The sequence below is a fragment of the Bubalus kerabau genome, chromosome 21, assembly GCF_029407905.1.
Source record: "Bubalus kerabau isolate K-KA32 ecotype Philippines breed swamp buffalo chromosome 21, PCC_UOA_SB_1v2, whole genome shotgun sequence".
Taxonomy (NCBI): domain Eukaryota; kingdom Metazoa; phylum Chordata; class Mammalia; order Artiodactyla; family Bovidae; genus Bubalus; species Bubalus kerabau.
In genome coordinates this window covers 28,830,927-28,850,011 of record NC_073644.1, presented here as the reverse complement: position 1 = coordinate 28,850,011, position 19,085 = coordinate 28,830,927, and the positions used below count along the sequence as shown (strand labels likewise).

The 19,085-nt window shown below is 39.8% G+C and overlaps 1 protein-coding gene across 1 annotated transcript in view; it reads left to right on the top strand.

Moving 5' to 3' along the window:
- DSG4 (desmoglein 4) overlaps positions 1-4,909 on the top strand; it is a 39,875-nt gene extending 34,966 nt beyond the window's left edge. Inside the window, exons 15-17 of the mRNA XM_055558874.1 lie at positions 327-390; positions 1,935-2,143; positions 4,142-4,909. Coding sequence (XP_055414849.1) covers positions 327-390; positions 1,935-2,143; positions 4,142-4,909 — 1,041 coding nt within the window. The remainder of the gene's footprint in view (positions 1-326; positions 391-1,934; positions 2,144-4,141) is intronic.
- The last annotated feature ends 14,176 nt before the right edge of the window (positions 4,910-19,085 follow it).

Genomic DNA, 19,085 nt, shown 5'->3' with positions numbered 1-19,085 from the left:
AGTGGATTCGTCAGGTTCCACAGAAGCTTGGTGTTTCAGAGGGATTCAACATGTCCTGATAATTATACATTGCACAAAGTTGAAAATACATCACTTTTGAAATGTTTAACATAAGCACTTCCCTGGTTCAGTGGCTTAAACCCTGTGCTCCCAATGCAGGGGGCCCAGGTTCGATCCCTGGTCAGGGGTCTAGATCCCACATGACACAACTAAAGGTCTCACGTGCTACAGCTAAGGCCAGTGCAGCCAAAATAAGTAATTAAATATGTATTTCAAAATGTTTAACATAAAACATTTCTTTAAAATCTTTTTTTTTTTCTTTTCAGGATGTGTCCAACATATGTGTACCAATGACAGCCTCTAATACCCAGGACCGTATGGATTCCTCTGGTCAGTGGATGTCAAAATCTGTTTTCCTTTTTAAAATTTGCAAACTGTTCAGCCAGGCAAATCTCATGTATAAGTACCTTACCAAAAATCAGCACATCTGTCATTTTCCTTGGAGGACAGTGTAAGTGGAGAGAAAGTTACATATTTGAAGTGGTGACTTTATTTTTCTGTCTTAAACACTGGCAGTGAAGAACGATGTAGCAATTCAAAGGGCAAAGTCTGGAACCAGAATGCTCAAGTTTGATTCCCAGCTCTGCCACTTACTAGTAATTAAGTCCTTGAGTAAGACACTTCACCTCTCTAGGCCTCAATTTCCTTCTTTGAAACTGAATTTATGATAGTACCTACTTCAAAGTGTTCCTATGAGGAGTAAATGATCATATATATATATATATACATATTATATATTATATATATAGTATACATACTATATATTATACGTATATTATACATATTATATATTATATGTATAGTATGTACATTATATATGTATGTGTGGTATATAATATGGATCATATATGTTACATATATCATATACAAATGTATGTATATGTGCTGTATGTATATATGTATATCACAAAATATACATTAGAATAGTGCCTTGCATAGTAAGTGTTACCATTATTTGTAAAACAAGCAGTTCAAAAAAAAGAAAGAAAGAAAAAAACGAAGCAGCAAATATGTTCTCCTAAGAATACACTGAAGGGGACAACAGAGGATGAGCGGTTGGATGGTATCATGGACTCGATGGACATGAGTTTGCTCAAGCTCTGGGAGTTGGTGATGGACAGGGAAGCCTGGCGTACTGCAGTCCATGGGGTCATAAAGAGTTGGACACGACTGAGCAACTGAGCTGAAATGAGGAACTTTTCTTAAATTTATACATGCATTCACCTCACCACTCTTACCCTCTCCTAATTTACCAAGTCCCAGAAATACCCTAAAATACTGGGAAAATACCCAGTATTGGGCAATAACTGAACAAAGTAGAGAGGCTGCCCAGTTCTAGAGCGGGCTTGTGATTTTTCAGTGATGGTTTCTGAGCGTCCCAAGCCAGGCTCTGAACGCAAAGAGTCTAAGGTGACTGAACACTCCTATGGAAGCCCACTCCCCATGCAGCACCAGGGTGAATGAGGACCCTGAGTTTCCCTTTCTGCAAACGCGTGGCTGGCCTTGCTCTGGAGGGCTCATGAGTGAGTGCAAGTCTTCTCAGCCAGGCCTGGGGAGCTTGCCAGAGGCAGCCCGAGAAGGAACTGGTACAGGCAAAACGGAGGCCCTGCTCCTCTGGCCTCTTCTGCACCTTCAAGTCTGTCACCTGAAAGGTGGCAAAGCCACGCCTGATACCTGGCTCCCTTTGTACTGTTTGTTTAGTTTTATTTTTATCAGCAAGCCTGAAGATTATAGATATAGTTGGAATTGCTCCTATACTAGCGTTCCAGAGCCTTCCCTTTGCTGGGGGGAAGGGGTGGTGGTGTTGCCGACAGTGTCTATGCGGGTAAACAATGCAGACGACTCCAGCACCGTTGAACCCCGTCTCCTTTCAGAAATCTACACTAACACCTACGCAGGCGGAGGAACGGTTGAAGGGGGTGTCTCGGGAGTGGAACTCAATACCGGTCTGGGGGCGGCCGCTGGCCTGGCAGCGGGAGGAGCAGCGGGCACCGTGGGGAGGAGGAGCTCGGCGGTGGGCATCCAGCGGGACTATGCGGACACCGGCCTGAACCTGGCTTTCCTGGACAGCTATTTCTCTGAGGTAACTTCCCTGCACACAGCTCCACAAAATAGTCTTGGGACTGAATAATAATAATAACAATGGTGGTCGAGTCTTCTGAAATATATTCGGGGACTCTTAACTCCACCCCAATCCTGAATAAAAAAATATTTCTCTGAGGTAATTCCCCTGCACACAGTTCAACAATATTATCATTCACTCTTGAGACTGCATAATAATAACAATGGCAGTAGATTCTTTTCTGAGATATATTCAGTTACTTTTAACTCTATCCCAATCTTGAATAAAAAATATTTCACTTTTCCTTAAAATACAAAAAGCCAACTTACTGAAACACATCATATCCAGTGAGCATAATACCTCTGACGACTGTGAAAAAGGCTAGTATCCCATCATTTTCCATTTCCCTTCTGCTATTTTCCTGTATTCTGTTTCTTTCTGGTATTCCCAGTGTTTCCCACAGCAAAGAGCAAAGAGAATCCCGATCAAGAAGAACTACATGTTCATGTCTGTTCTTCACAGTGGCCTTTGAGCCCTGCAGATACCTCCAACAGAAAGGAGAAAAAAATGAATCAAAAGCCAAATTAGGGAAGAAAGAGAGCAGAAACTGAAGAAGAGGGCATCACCAAGATTTGATGACAGATTAGGGCCTGGAACCCGGGTCTCTCATCTCTACTCAGGGCCCCAGGCACTGTGTCCCTCACTAGGGGAGAGGATCATGGGTCTATGAGCATGCCAGGAGGAAAGACACAAGGCCCTGGGATGGCCTAACAGGGCAGCACAAAGGATAAACAGAGGATTTATTTAAACCATCTTGTGAATTCCTATCTAGTACATTTATTTCTCTTATTTAGCAGTCCATTTTATCTCATATTCTAATTAGCCCATTTTACTCCTTATGTGGCAACATGTGAGTTTCAGCACTGCTCTTAACAAAAAATGCTAAAGATGTTGTTGTAAGGTGTATCTTAAAATTGGTGGTTACCAACACCACTATAGATAGGGCATGAAGAGTATCAGTTATTTAAATGAGTCATCCACACCACTCAAGTACATTTGGGAAATGGGCACAAGACTAAGTGTGGCTAAGACTCCACACTCCCAATGTGGGAGGCCCTGGGTTTGATCCCTGGTCAGGGAACTATACCCGACATACCACAACTAAAGATCCTGTGTGCCACAACTAAGAACTGGCACAGCCAAATAAATAAATAGAAAATTTTTTTAAGAAAAAGTAGGGATGTAGACTCTGGTACAAACCATAGGGAAAGCAGCATGATGCAGTGGAGAAAAGATAGGTGGATTTGACGTTGTATTGGACAACTATTTAAGTCTTGGGCATGACATTAACCTTCTCTGGGCCTGTGGTTACCTTATTTATAAAAGAAAGAAAGGGTCAGATTGTATCAGGGGATTTTGGATGGTGTTGGGCAGGCCCTGTGGGATTTCATGGAAACCAAGAGCTATAACAGTTGAGGCAAATAGGGAAGCGAACCACCAGGTCTCTGCTCCCTCCCCACACCTTCAAACAAAGAAGTTCTCATTTCATCACTTCTACATGTTGAGGTCACGCCTAGGATTTCATTTAAAGGGCCTGTCATTTAAAAAAAATTTAAAAATCACTGTAGATAAACTCCCTCCTGATAACGTAACTCCAAAAACACCCCAGCTCTCTTCACCTAGGCCACATAAAATAAGCCTCTGAAACATAGAGCTATGTACACCTCTATAGATGTTTTTATTCCAAGTTGATCAAATATCTCTCCTTAAATAAATAATGTTTTGTACATAACTAAATATGTTGTTATCTTAGACCACCTCAGAAACAAAAGACTATGCACACTGATCTCCTTTCAGAGTTCCAATTATTTAGAAATACGGCAATCAATCAGGGTATCTCTCAGTTCATTCCATTAAATCATCTTAGATCAGATGTCTCTAAGGCATTGTTGTTGTTCTTCTTTAATTATTTTATAGAGAAAAGAAACTTCTAATTGTCTGTTTTTCTTCCAATTTTAGAAAGCACAGGCTTATGCAGGCGAAGATGAAGGCCGCCCTGCAAACGATTGTTTGCTCATTTATGACCACGAAGGAGTAGGGTCTCCTGTGGGCTCCATTGGTTGTTGCAGTTGGATTGTGGATGATTTAGATGAAAGCTACATGGAAACTTTAGATCCAAAATTTAAGACTCTTGCTGAAATCTGCTTAAACACGGAAATTGACCCATTTCCTTCACAGCAGTCCTGTATCCCCATCAGCACTGACCTCCCCTTACTTGGACCGAACTACTTTGTTAATGAATCTTCAGGAATGACTCTCTCAGAGGCTGAATTCAAAGAAGAAATGGCAACACCTGAACCCATGATGCACGGGGATATTGTAGTGACCGAGACTTACACTGCTGCTGATCCATGCGTGCAACCCACTACGATTGTCTTTGATCCTCAGCTTGCGCCCAATGTTGTAGTAACGGAAACAGTAATGGCACCTGTCTACGAGGTTCAAGGGAATATTTGTGTCCCTGCTGAGTTAGCCAACACACACAATGTAATCTATGCTGAGAGAGTGGTGTCTAGTCCTGGTAGGCCTGACGTGAGCAGTAGTAGCATGAGTGATGGTTGTAGGGGACCTGTCATGAGTGGTGGTATTTTGGTAGGACCAGAAATTCAACTGACACAAACGATGAGTCCAGACATTCGCATAAGCCAAACTATTGGTTCCACATCCCCAGTGACATCTCGACACAGAGTAACACGGTACAGTAACATACATTACTCCCAACAGTAAGTGTTTTATGGTCAATACTCTCTATGGAGACCATGCACCTTGTAATCACCAACATATCCATCAAAGATGCGCAGTGTACCACATTTAACATTTTAAGTCAACAAATGTTCAAAAATTCTAAATTCAGTGAGATTCTTTGATTATATCTTTTGGGGGGTAACTATGGCCAAGCACTTTAGATAAGCCTTTAAATTTTTTTTTCTGATTTTAAATTATGTGCCAAAAAAACTTAAAGAAAATGTGTTACATTCTTTGATACTGTCTAATAAATAGCACATAATTCATACAGTGAATCTTAAGGACTTCAGGCCTGTAAAACTGGTCATATAAACCAAGATGCTCTTGTTCTTGAAGGTTGCATAGAAAAGCCTTGTCTGCATTCAATAGCCATGTTAACTTTCAAATACATATTTCTATTTAAAACTTTAAAGTGGAAAAAAATGAATTAAATGTACACTTTTGAAGTGAAATTGAAAAAGAAGATGGAGAATCTGTTAATAGAGATCTAAAGTCACTTGTCTCATCAAATGGTTTCTCAAGATAGGCAATGATTAGGGCATGCTTAATATAATACAGGGAAAGAGCTTCTTAGCTGAATGTGTCACTGAAAATGGTCCATCAAAAGGAATTATATACATATATAGATATGCATATATTCATATCAATATGGATGAATTCTTATTGCACTTTATTGATTTATATCATCAACTATAAATTAATTTAGACTAGCAGAAATATAATTATGACAACATGACAACAGAAACAGTTTCCAGGAGAAGTATTAGAGATTTTACTCCTTAGAGAATGTTTTTTCCCCTGCTTTTGTTAATTATGTCAGAAAACCATATGAAATGTGGTTTAATCAGTTTCACTGACCTGAGTCATAGACTATTTCGTTGGCAATCAGATAGCCTCTAAAAGCACCTCTGTAATTATTCATACATTCAACAATATTGACTTGGAAGCTTCTCTGTGTTGAGTGCTGATCTTGACTCTGAATGTTAGTTGAAGACAACTGGCAAGATTCCTGCCTTCAAAAAGCCTCTAATTCATTTCTAGACTTAAAACTCTGGTGATATGGCTTTGAGTTCCTACCAAAAATAATTAACAAAATATTTAATTTCATTACCAAGTTGTGTTTCTCTTTTTAATGTTATTAGTAATGTTGAATAAATAAAATGGAAACCCATGCACAGATTGCTTATTCTTAGTAGGCATCAAGCTGTCCTGAGAAAAAGAAATTCTAGCAAGATAGTTTTATTTAATTCTGTAAAATATGTAAACTATATAGTAGTAAGGATAATGATGTGACTAGTAAGATAATATAAATGGAATAAATTTATTTTCAGGGCTTATTTTCTTCTGGAAGGAAATAACTGTAGTGCTTCTTGCTTAATATTTTTATGAGTAAAAGTGTTGAAGAATTTGGGGCCTCTCACAATCTCTTGTCCAGTTCTTTCATTTTATAGAAAAATTTTCTGTGATCTATCCCACTATCAATATGCAAAGATTTAATGGTGCTTCAAAAAGAGAAACCCCATTTCTGGTGGATGCATTCCTCCATACTATCCATGGAAATGAGATCAGAACCATTTCATTTTTTCTCTCAACATTATCAGTGGAGAGGAAATTCTCCATCATTCTACGTATCAATCATATGTGACTCAAGCCTCTGAAATTGACATATGTTAAAAACATCATCTCAAACAAAATAAAGGGCATAAAGCAAGATTTCTCCTGCTTAAGAGGGTACTGATTTAGCTAGGAGGTAAAGATGACATAGCATTTATGTTAACATTTGAAAATGAACCCAGGAGTCCAGGAAATGGGATTTAATAAACAAATATAATAGAATGTAGTTTGAGTTCTATCTTCTGCCCCATAGAGTGAATAAATGGGTTCTCTTAGAAAAGTCTTATCAGGTGAAGGGAAAAGAAGACGTCGACAAGACAGAATTTATAAACTTCTTTCAGAAAAGCATTCTTTTAAAATATTCCCTCTTTTGGATTAGATACTTCTGATTGCAATATATTACTGAATATAATAATGTTTTACATATGTCTTCAATAAAAAATATGTGGTAAGAAAATATATGTTTTATTTTCTCTTTGGTGCATGCAGTATTCCACACACAAATACACATTTGGAAAACTATTTCCCATTTTGTTACTAGGTGATTATCATCTTTATCATTATGTGCACAATACAGGAACATGAATCCACTTATAAACCGAAATTCAGAATAATGTATTTATCAGTGGTAGAATTTCTCAATAGCATCATTATTTTATGAGTAAATGGCTCATTATAAACTAAAAAATCAATTGAATAAGCTCCAGAATTGTTCTAGACCTTGTATAAATTATAAAACACCATCTCTTCCCACTGTATTTAAATTTAGCAAAATAGGGCTGGCTTCCCTGGTGGTACAGTAGCCAATGCAGGGTACACGGGTTCCACCTCTGGTCCAGGAAGATTCCCAAGCTGTGGAGCAACTAAAGCCCGTGGCCACAACTAGAGCCCGTGTGCTGCAATTACTGAAGCTTGCACCTGGAGCGTGTGCTCTGCAACAAGAGAAGCCACCACAATGAGAAGTCCTCTCATCGCCATAAGGAGTAACCCCTGCTCGCCACAACTAGAGAAAGCCTGTGCACGCCAACAAAGACTCAGCACAATGAATAAATAAGTGAAGATTCAACCTCTAAAATTATTTCAAAAGTTATTAGTATTATTTCTGTACCAGAGGTATCAATTTCTGTTGAAATAAGAAAAGGATAATTAATTTCAATTATTTTTTAAAGGCTCCTTGAAGATGGGGACACCTGAGGTAAGCCAAGTAGAATTCTATCTGACAGTGGTTCCAAAAGTATCAACGTCAGAAATACAGGGTATATTCAGAAAGCACTAACAGTAAAACATAATTTAAAATGTCTGAGGCAAAATATGAATTATCACATAGTCAGCCATTTTATATAATGCTTGCCATACGAATTACTCGAAATTATATTTTATTGAATTCTCTTTTTTCTTTTTTTAAATTAATTATTTTAATTGGAGGCTAATTATTTTATAATATTGTGGTGGTGTTTGCCATACATTTACATGAATCAGCCATGGGTGTACATGTTATGTGAGCTTAAGTAAATAGCAGAGTTAAAATTCAACCGCAGAACAGCCTAACCTCAAAGACCTTATTATTATTACTCATCAAATTCTTCCAACTTAATTCTAGAAGGACATATGGGAGACAGATGGCAGAGGATCTTGAACCCCATTAGGGTTTTGGATTTAACTTTGTAGAAAGTGGCTCAGATAATTAAGAATCTGCCTGCAATGCAGAAGACCTGGGTTCAATACCTGGCTCAGGAAGAGCCCCTGGAAAAGGAAATGGCAACCCACTTCAGTATTCCTGCCTGGAGAATTCCATGGACCAAGGAGTCTGGCGGGCTACAGTCCATGGGTCACAAAGAGTCGGACATGACTGAGTGACTAACACTTTCACTTCTCATAGAAAATGAGGGTCCCAGTGAAAATTTTTGTGCTAATGAGTGACTAGGTCCTATTTCATGAGATGACACTGGGGCAGGCCTCAGAAATCTCATGATACGTGCTGTGCTGTTGATCATATGATACAGAGACACCCCCGTGGCCAGATTACTAAGGCAGAGAGCCCAGGATGGTGTCAGGATCTTCCAAAAAGCCAGCGTTCCAAGCTGAGCTTGCTGGCCCCAAAGCCTGGAGATGGTCTGTACACTGCTGAGGTGGGCAAGTCCACGGTGCACGGCCTAAAACAACACCAGTCAATCATTCTCTATGTTAATTGAAGGCTGTATACATTGCATGGCCCTGACCTATTTCATTACTTCAAGTGAGGCAGATGGACAATTTCAGTCTCTAGAGTAGGGCATGCTTTCTCATAGCTGTCACTCTGCCCTACCCTGGCTCCTTAACTGGAAACCCTCTTCCTTCCCTTCATCTTCTCAGCTTCTTCATTCTCGTCTCTCAACACCCACTTCAATCATTGTCACTTTCTAGGAGCATTTCTTGGTATCTCTTCCTATTGACCCAACCTACTTGCTCAGCTACTTCTCTACCCCCTCCAGCAATTAAGATACTATATTTTTCCTATGCCTGCCAGTCTGTGAGCCCCCTGAGAATAAGGACAATTTTATCATTTCTGTTGGAGAAGGAACTGGCAACCCACTGCAGTATTCTTGCCTGGAGAATCCCATGGACAGAAGAGCCTGGAGGGTTAGAGTCCATGGGATCGCAAAGACTTGGACACAACTGAGTGACTAGCACACACATCATTTCTGTATCTCCAGCATCAGCAGAATGTCTATCTAGCACAGGCATACATTACTTTTGGAAGCGAAGAATACAGTCAAGTTCTCTCAAGCACCTAAAAGGAAGTGCCTGTATTTAATCATAATATATCTCTCAAAAGTGAAAGTTGCTCAGTTGTGTCCGACTGTTTGTGACCCTGTGGACTGTACAGGCCATGGAATTCTCCAGGCCAGAATACTGCAGTGGGTAGCATTTCCCTTCTCCAGGGAATCTTCCCAACCCAGGGATCAAACCCAGGTCTCCTGCATTGAGGGCAGATTCTTTACCAGCTGAGCCACAAGGGAATTCCAAGAATACTGGAGTGGGTAGCCTATCCCTTCTCCAGCGGATCTTCCTGACCCAGGAATCAAAGCGGGGTCTCCTGCATTGCAGACGGATTCTTTACCAACTGAGCTATCAGGGAAGCCCATATTTCTCAAAACAACCATGAAAACCAAATAAATGAACCCCAAACATTATACTGACTAAACATGTCACATGAAAAAATCCCATTCCCAGAAAGCCAATACAGCAGTGTTACCTCTAGACAACAGCCCTTTGAATGACCTTTGAAAGGTTTGTGTAAATGCCACCCTTAGCATGAAGACACAAATACAAACTCATGAAGACAATTGCATTTTGGGAGAAATTCACCATTTTACAGGAAGAGTAATAAAGTCATTGAAAGCAATCTTGTGTGCTTTTTGAAAGAAGTTATGAGACAGATGAATAACATATTAATAAATTCTAAAATGTTACAGAGAAGATGTATCTGGGAAATGTAGTTCCTTGAAAACCTTAAAAGTGAGTGATGGTGAAGCAAACCTGAAAGCTAGCCATCAGGTATCCAAAACAACTGGTTTTAAAGCAATGACGGCAGATTTGCTTTTTCTAGAGTGTAAAGGTATTCTAGTTTAGCATCATGATTCTGTGATTGGATTCTGAATTTTTCTATTATAGTACTCTTCTATAATTTGATTTTCCCACATTATCATGAACATCATTCTTTCAAAATTCTGCAAAATATTCATTAATTTGTACACAACTTCTAACCATTCCCTGAATCCCAAAGAACTAGGCTGATTCCAATTTTTGCTGTTAACAAAGCTTCAGTGGACATTTATATATACACATACATACACATGTACATAATCACAGGAGCACATACATATGTTGATATATTTTTATAAGACAGACTCTTAAAAAGGAGGCTGCCATATCAAAGACACATGCAAATAATTTTTTAGTTTTCCTAAATTTCCCTCTCAACAAAGTGTATCAATTTACACTCCCACCAACAGTTCTTAATAGGACTTCTTAACCACAAACTTAATAATCGTTAATCAGCTGATTTAATCAGTTTTTAAATTCTTAATAATCTAGTAAGAATTATGATTACCTGATGTATACCCATCATCTGCACACATGCTGACAATCAATAAATATGAGTTGATTGAATCATAGAATGAGCTAGTACAGCCACTATGGAGAACAGTGTGGAGATTCCTTAAAAAACTGGAAATAGAACTGCCTTATGATACAGCAATCCCAATGCTCAGCATACACACTGAGGAAACCAGAAGGGAAAGAGACACGTGTACCCCAATGTTCATCGCAGCACTGTTTATAATAGCCAGGACATGGAAGCAACCTAGATGTCCATCAGCAGATGAATGGATAAGAAAGCTATGGTACATATACACAATGGAGTATTACTCAACCATTAAAAAGAATACATGTGAATCAGTTCTAATGAGGTGGATGAAACTGGAGCCTATTATACAGAGTGAAGTAAGCCAGAAAGAAAAACACCAATATAGTATACTAACACATATATATGGAATTTAGAAAGATGGTAACAATAACCCCATATACGAGACAGCAAAAGAGACACTGATGTATAGAACAGTCTTTTGGACTCTGTGGGAGAGGGAGAGGGTGGGATGATTTGGGAGAATGGCATTGAAACATGTATAATATCATATATGAAACGAGTCGCCAGTCCAGGTTTGATGCACGATACTGGGTGCTTGGGGCTGGTGCACTGGGACGACCCAGAGGGATGGTACGGGGAGGGAGGAGGGAGGAGGGTTCAGGACGGGGAACACATGTATACCTGTGGTGGATTCATTTTGATATATGGCAAAACCAATACAATATTTTAAATTAAAAAAATAAATAAATAAAAAATATATATATATTTCACAAAACAACTATGAAAACCAAACAAACAGACCCTAAACAATACACTACTAAACATATTACATGGAAATTCCCAGAAAGCTAACACTTATTATCACTAAACATGGTAAATTTTCTTGAATGTCACCATGTGTCCATGTATAAACAATTGTTGCAGTATTTTAAACATGGACTAAATATTAAATACAGACAATGAAAATTAATTTGCTCTTTAAATTCTATTTCTGCTTATTTGAAATAAAAGTAAGAGCAAAAAAACAGAATTTATATGAGGAAAGAATTATTGGTGGAGATCTGCCAGTACTTTTATGGATTGTTGAGAAAGTGAATAAGCAAGAGATTTCATCTCAGCATTTTCAAAAAAATAATAAAATTAAGTGCAGAAAAAATCAAGGAAAAGGCAATAAAAACAAGTCCAATAATGATGCAAATAAATTCTTCTTTCCAGATAAAGGTGGTGGTTGGTACTGACCGTGGGCATGGGGGTATCAGGTGCTGCTAACACAGCGTGCGTGTTCATTAGCTCACGGGCAGGCTGACTCGTGCCCAAGGAAGGTACAGCAAGGATACCGGTACACAGCGTGGAAAAAGTGAGTTGAATTGAGTGGGAAAAAATGAAAGCCAAGGACTACCTGTATTTACTGTTGTTGATATAAAGGATCAACCTTAAGTACTGAAAATGTTTTTCTTAAAAAGAAGACCACACTCTGGCTAGAAATGCTAGAGCTGAGTTTCTCTGTGATTAGTAAGATGACTGAGTTAAAGGTAAGAGACATGCTGAATGTGTGTTTAATAGAGGCAGTGAGTGTGTGTGGTGAGTGATGATGAGGTGTTAGTACAAAAGTCACAGTGTTTACATGTGATCAGCATAAATATTGGTTGACTGGGAAGTCTTCCTTAGGTATTTAACAAGGAGGTACTGATAGGGTGGAAACTTTGGTACCAGTGAAGTATAACCACCAGGTGTGGGAAATCCGAAACCTTTACAACTCATAGATAAGAGCTGTAAAGAAAGAAGAGTGAAAGAACAAGTATTTATTATTATTATGCACCAAGCATCATGGTAGTTACTTTGCAAAAATCTTCTCATTTAATGTACTTTATGATCTTCCTTTTCAAGACAAGGAAAAGTGAGAAAAAGAAAAATGATATGGGAGTCACTGTGATCTATTTCCAATGCTCATTCATTCATTTATTAAAAGTGTCTTTTTGTTAGTTGCTCAGTCATGTTCGACTCTTTGTGACCCCATGGACTGTAGTCTGCCAGGCTCCTCTATCCATGGGATTTCCCAGGCAAGAATAGTGAAGTGGGTTGCCATTTCTTTCTCCAGAGGATCTTCCCGATCCAGGGACTGAACCCAGGTCTCCTGCATTGCAGGCAGATTCTTTACTATCTGAGCCACCAGGGAAGCCCTACTCAATCCTTTAGAGGAAATTAATGCTGTGTTACTTTTGTATTTACCCCTTTAGTTCTAACTATAACCCGGGTCTTCTACATTGCAGGCAGATTCTTTACCAGCTGAGCCACCAGGGCCTATGGGCTCAGTGCTAGGAATAAAGAGGTTGAATTAGGGTCTTTGCCATTAAGGCCCTCACAGTCAGATGCAGGAAGTAGTAAGAGTTAAAATACAGTATGACATGGGACTTCCTTGGCCATCCAGTGATTAAGACTGACTTCCAATGCAAGGGGTGCAGTTTCAATTCTTTGTTGAGGAGCTGAAGATCCCACATGCCTCACGGGCAAAAAACCACAACATAAAACAGAAGCAATATAGTAAAAAATTCAATAAAGACTTTAAAAATGGTCCACATCCAAAAAAAAAAAAAAAATTTAAAGAAAAAAAAAAAACAGTATGACATGTTTCATAAGGGGTATGAATGTGAGGATTAAGGAGAAAGAGAAGGGTCGTCCAGCTGAATAGTCGAGAAAGGCTTCTCCTGAGAAATGACCTTTGAGCTGAGTGTAGCAGGACCACAGGAAATAGCCAAGTAAAGAAACAGGAATGGCATTCCAGGTCAATGGAACAGACTTGGGGAGAGACACGGGGTGGTGTGGGGGTGGGGAACATGAAGAAAGAGATGTGCTGTTTCTGAAAACTGAAAGTAGCTTATTAAGGCTGGGGAAGATGCTTATATAAATGAGAAGTCAGAGGCCTAAATATGTATGACAGCCTAAGGAATTTTAATTTTAATCCAAAAGTCAGAGTGAAGTGAAAGTTGCTCAGTTGAGTCTGACTCTTTGCGACCCATGGACTGTAGCCTGCCAGGCTCCTCTCTCCATGGGATTCTCCAGGCAAGAATACTGGAGTGGGTTGCCATTGCCTTATCCAGGGAATCTTCCCCTCCCAGAGATCAAACCCATGTCTCCTGCATTGCAGGCAGACTAACGTCTGAGCCACCCAGGGCTTTTTCAAGTTAAAGAAAACCATTCTCTAAAGAAAGTTAAAGAGAAACTTTCTCTAACGAAAGTTAAAAAGAACCACTAAAATATTTAAAGAGCAGTGACAGTGGAATCACTCGTGAAGTTTGCCCTGGAGTAGACAGGAGGAGGAGGAGGCTGTTGGTGAGGGGATAGAGGAAGTTCTTTCAATTAAACAAGGCCGGTGAGGGCCTGCTTTGAGCTTCCTCTACACATCCTGATCCTGGGGCTAAGTGAGTAATTCAAAATCCTATTTGAATTTGTGCATTTCACATCATCAGCCAGTGGTGGCAACCAGTTATGCCAGCTCTCTCCCAAAGATGGCACTACAAGCCAGAGACATCGAACCCGTCAAGGCCCTGGAAATGGGGCAGCTCTCCCTGGAGGACCATCAAAAAGGAGCAGAACATGGACACAAGACTAAGCCTTTCACCTTGAGAATAACATGTTTTCTACATTTACAAGGAATAGAAATGAAATCAAAGCAGTCAGTGTTAGGAGTTTAAGCCTTTTTTTTTTTTTTTTTTTGCTATTAGTGCACCATTGATTACTTTCCTTACTCTTGTTGTTGTTGTTCAGAAAGTCGTGTCTGTCTCTTTGCAATCCCATGGACCGCAGCACCCCAGACTTCCCTGTCCTTCACCATCTCCTGGAGTTTGCTCAAACTCACGTCCATTGAGTCGTTGATGCCATCCAACCAGCTCATCCTCTGTTGCCCCCTTCTCCTGCTGTCTATAAATAATGTGTTAGCCCTGATCTATGTACATATAACCCTACAACCAAAATAATGGTTTACAATTTTCTAAGAAAGTACCAAATTGTCATCTAACAATTTAAACCCTGAAAAACGTCTCTTCCCCCAAAAAAGTCATAAGAAAATCAGAACTGCAGTGCACACCAGCACGCCCAGGTACCACCTGTGGGCGGACTGACAGAACTAGGTTAGCCATCCATCAGAAAGGATCCTCAGATTTAAGTATGTGCTTTAGAGAGGAAAAAAATATATTCCCAATAAAAACAGGACAGACATGACCTGACATGATGATAGTAAATCCCATCCCAGGATGGCACTTATTACTTGCCTTTGTTCTTAATTTCAAGAAATTTGAGATTTTTATACCATTCAGAATGCATTAAACCCTGACTAATCTTTCACAATTGGTAGATTTCAATCAGGTTCTAGCCTATTCCCTGTTACTTTCCATTTCCACTGTTTCAAACCAATATTTTCCCCTCTCACCCTGCCTCCCTCAACTTAGAGCATTTGCATCTTCTGCCTCACCTGCACTGAGATACTGAGAGAAGATACTGTGATCAGTAACACTGAAAAATTAAGACAAAACGTTCAACTTTTGAAGAGAGAGAATGGAAGACCTGGATCCATGAGCAAACCTGGCCTCCGCAGTCATTGCTTTCCCAACAGTTACAGGCTGAAGTGTAAACCCCAGACAAGCGTCACAAGCTAACAAGATTCATTAGCTGTTTCTGATGGCTGTTACCTATTCACACAGAGCATAATCTTCATATTCATACAGAGCAGAATCAAGATGCTTCCAATCAACTACTTAAAACCAGCAGTACTTTTGGACCATACCACATAGCAAGCACTAAAACAGTTAACTGGAATCTTAACACTTTCCCACCCCTTGAAGTTTCATAAAATTTATCAGTGAAAAACAACTGATTATCTATAGAAATGGGAAAAAAAAAAAAAAAAGAAGGTTAAATCCTTTACCATATTCTGGTAATCAACTAGTTTAGGGAGTTAATGCCTTCCTCTCTCAGTCTTCAGATTTTCTGACGGGAGGCTCTGAGGAATCATGTTTACTGCTAAGAGGAAGCAAGCACGAGAATCAGAGAGAGAGCAAGAACTAGAGGGAACAGGGCACATACCCTCCACTGACTCCGGCCTCTCCCAGTCTCTCTCTCCAAGTCAACAGTTCCTTTCTGCCTGCACCACAGGCTTCCTCAGACAGGAGGATCCAGGTCAGGAGGGCATCAGACTCCTCCTGAATTCCTCCCTCCATGCTTCTCCCTCCTCTAAAGAGAGAAGAAGGGAGGCAAGCAAAGACCACAGAAAATCCCACTGCCTTAGCAATCATGGTTTCTCGGGAATCGAAAGGGATGTCCTTTCTCTGAAGATAAGGGTGTGTTCAGCTCACTGCATGTTTTGGCAGAGTACTTGACAAGACAGAAAAGTATGTAGCTTAACAGGAAAAGAAGGGCTGAGAAATGGTACCTGAAATTGAAGCCACTAAGCTCCATGAAAGACTGATTAGCAGGGATAACTTAGAAAATATCCATCATGTTGTCAGCTGGAAAATCTGGGCAAAATGAACATTGCTTTATATTGAGTTTTGAAATCTGGAATAACTGGTGATTCTTAGGATTGAGTACAATAATTAACAGTGACCATAACCTCCTGGATTTCTAAGATGGGTTCATATTTATCACCAGTTATTTTAGTCTTAACTTAAAATCATATATCTCTTGCCCCCTTATGGACTCATTCTTGTTAGACTAAACTGAGTTTTAGAAAATACAGTCACTCTTGTAGGCATTCATTAAATATCTGTCAATTTCACATGACCAATTAGTCATGTAAAAACTTTCACAGCATGAATTGAATTAGCTTATTGCTTTCCATGCCTATGGATACACTTTGATCCAAGACTCCACCATTATCTCATTAATCTTTGTATCTCAAGGCTTAGTTTAAATTGTGCCTGGTACATTAGACACTTAATAAATACAAATAAATATATTCCATATATGTGGAATGTATACTCATTGACTGAATTATCCTTATTCAGTCAATTCTTAACATTGTCATCAAAATTGTCTCTTCTAGTAGCTGTAGGTTATGGGAGGATCAATGTTTCTAAAAGAAAAATCATGAAGAGATATCATTAAACTTCTACGTTCCAAGATTTGCAGCTCTCACAACAGGTCTGAGAATTCTATTCATATTTGGATTCAGTTCTTGGATAAGTCATTTAAATTTTTCAACATACTTTGCTTATTTGTAAAGTTAGAGAATTGGATTAAACCAGTGTTTTTTTATACGGCTTCCCAGGCGGCACTAATGGTAAAGGATCCGCCTGCCAGTGCAGGAGACACAAGAGCCTCAGGTTCAATCCCTGGATGGAGAAGATCCCCTGGAGGATGAAATGGCACCCACTCCAGTATTCCTGCCTGGAAAATTCCATGGACAAAAGAGCCTGGTGGGCTACAGTCCATGGGGTCGCAAAGAGTCAGACATGACTGAGCACTGACACACATGGTGTTTTTAAAACTGTGGGTCACACTCCCCCAATAAGGAGTCACGACGTCAATTTAGCATGCCTGTCTAGACAAATATTTTTACAGAATTAGATAGAACATAAAAGAAAAAGAAATAGGAGAGTATCTCACACAGAGTCAGAGTACACACTTATATATCTATGTATCAGTTGTTGACATAACTCTATTTTTGACCATAGTTAAAACAAGTTTGAATACCACTAGACTAGATCATCTTGAGCTTCTTTAGTTTCAAATGTTTGAATTTGAGGAATAGATTTAAGGAGAAACAGGAAGGGCTTTACTGGTAGGAATGGGGGAGTAAGAGTGACAGAGGACAGTGCCTCTAGGAGCAGAGCAAAAGTTGTGCCAGTGAGAGATGCTTCAGTCCCTTTAATATTATTTACATCATCTGAAGATAAGCAGTAGGTAAATCTTTTTACAGAATACCTCTTCCTGGAGAGTACTGGGAAAGTAAAGTCATCAAATCCCGGAGGACTAGAGTTTGTAAAATGACTCAGCGATCCTCAGTGACCAAAAGCTGGTTACTAAGGAAAGGTGTGTGCGTGCTGCCACTTAGTCATCTCTGACTCTGCGACCCCGTGGACTGTAGCCCATGAGCCTCCTGCATCTCCTGCATTGGCAGGAGGATTCTTTATCATTGAGCCACCTGGGAAGCCGGAGGAAAGATCATGTATATTCAAAGCTATTGTTTTTCCAGTAGTCATGTACAAATGTAACAGTTGGTCCATAAAGGTTGAGCACAGAATTGATGCTTTTGAATTATGGCGCTGGAGAAGACTCTTGAGAGTCGCTTGAACTGCAAGGAGGTCAAACCAGTAAATCCTAAAGAAAATCAGTCCTGCATATTCATTAGAAGGACTGTTGCTGAAGCTAAAGTTCCAATACTTTGGCCACCTGATGTGAAGAGCTGACTCACTGGAAAAGACCCTGATGTTGGGAAAAATCTAAGGCAAGAAAAGGGGGCGGTAGAGGATAAGATGGTTAGATAGCATCACCAACTCAATGGACATGAGTTTGAGCAAAGTTCAGGAGATAGTAGATGACAGAGGAACTGGTGTGTTGCAGTCCATGGGTACACAAAATCAGACACAACAAGGGAAAGACAGTTCATCTAACATGGAAGAAAGAAAGGCTCCATGTAAGTTTTAGGTGTATCCTATCTTCATTTATTTAAATTGAACCTAGCAAACCCTACTCTATCTTTGCTTTGATCTTCTGCTTTTGGAGTATGATATAGCTTGCCATTTGTAGATGATGAAACATGTGCTCATGACTCCTGCCCAGTGAGGTCTTGTCAACCTAACCTGGATATGGGATTGGTGCCCGGTCTTCACCACTGAGGAACCATGCAGTGACAGGCGAGTCCCTTACCTCCCCGGGCTTCACAGGCTTCACCTCCAAAATGTGAGTTTCCTGGACAACACATGTTTCTGGGTATGAAATTGCCCAGATCGCATCTGCTCTAATTTAACAAGACAATCCCTGTAGATACTAAGTCTTTCCCTAAAAGGAGAGTGACCTGAGGCACTCTAGGCACTTTGTTCAAGGAGAAACCAGTTTCAGAGAATCCCCTTTGTGAGTAAAGCCCCAGGTATGTAATTTCCAGGGTGTTTTATGGTCAACTGAGAAAATTAGGAATGAAGGCTCTTGGAGAGCAATGAACTGTTGTTCCCCGAGGGATAAGTTTTCTGAAAGAAACTTCAGAATTCCTTGAGATTTTGTGTTACCCCTCCCCTTTCTGCGTGCTCCCCTTCTTAGTGGACCGAAGCGGGGTGGTCAGACTCAGTGCATCTACTCCCACACGCTCACTCCCCGCTCCACACACACAGAAGCTTGCTTTTCCTCAAGTTCTAGCAGAATGGGTTTTAATTAAGTCCAAATAAATACTGAGCAATTTTATGAATTGGATCCTCTTTTAAGAGT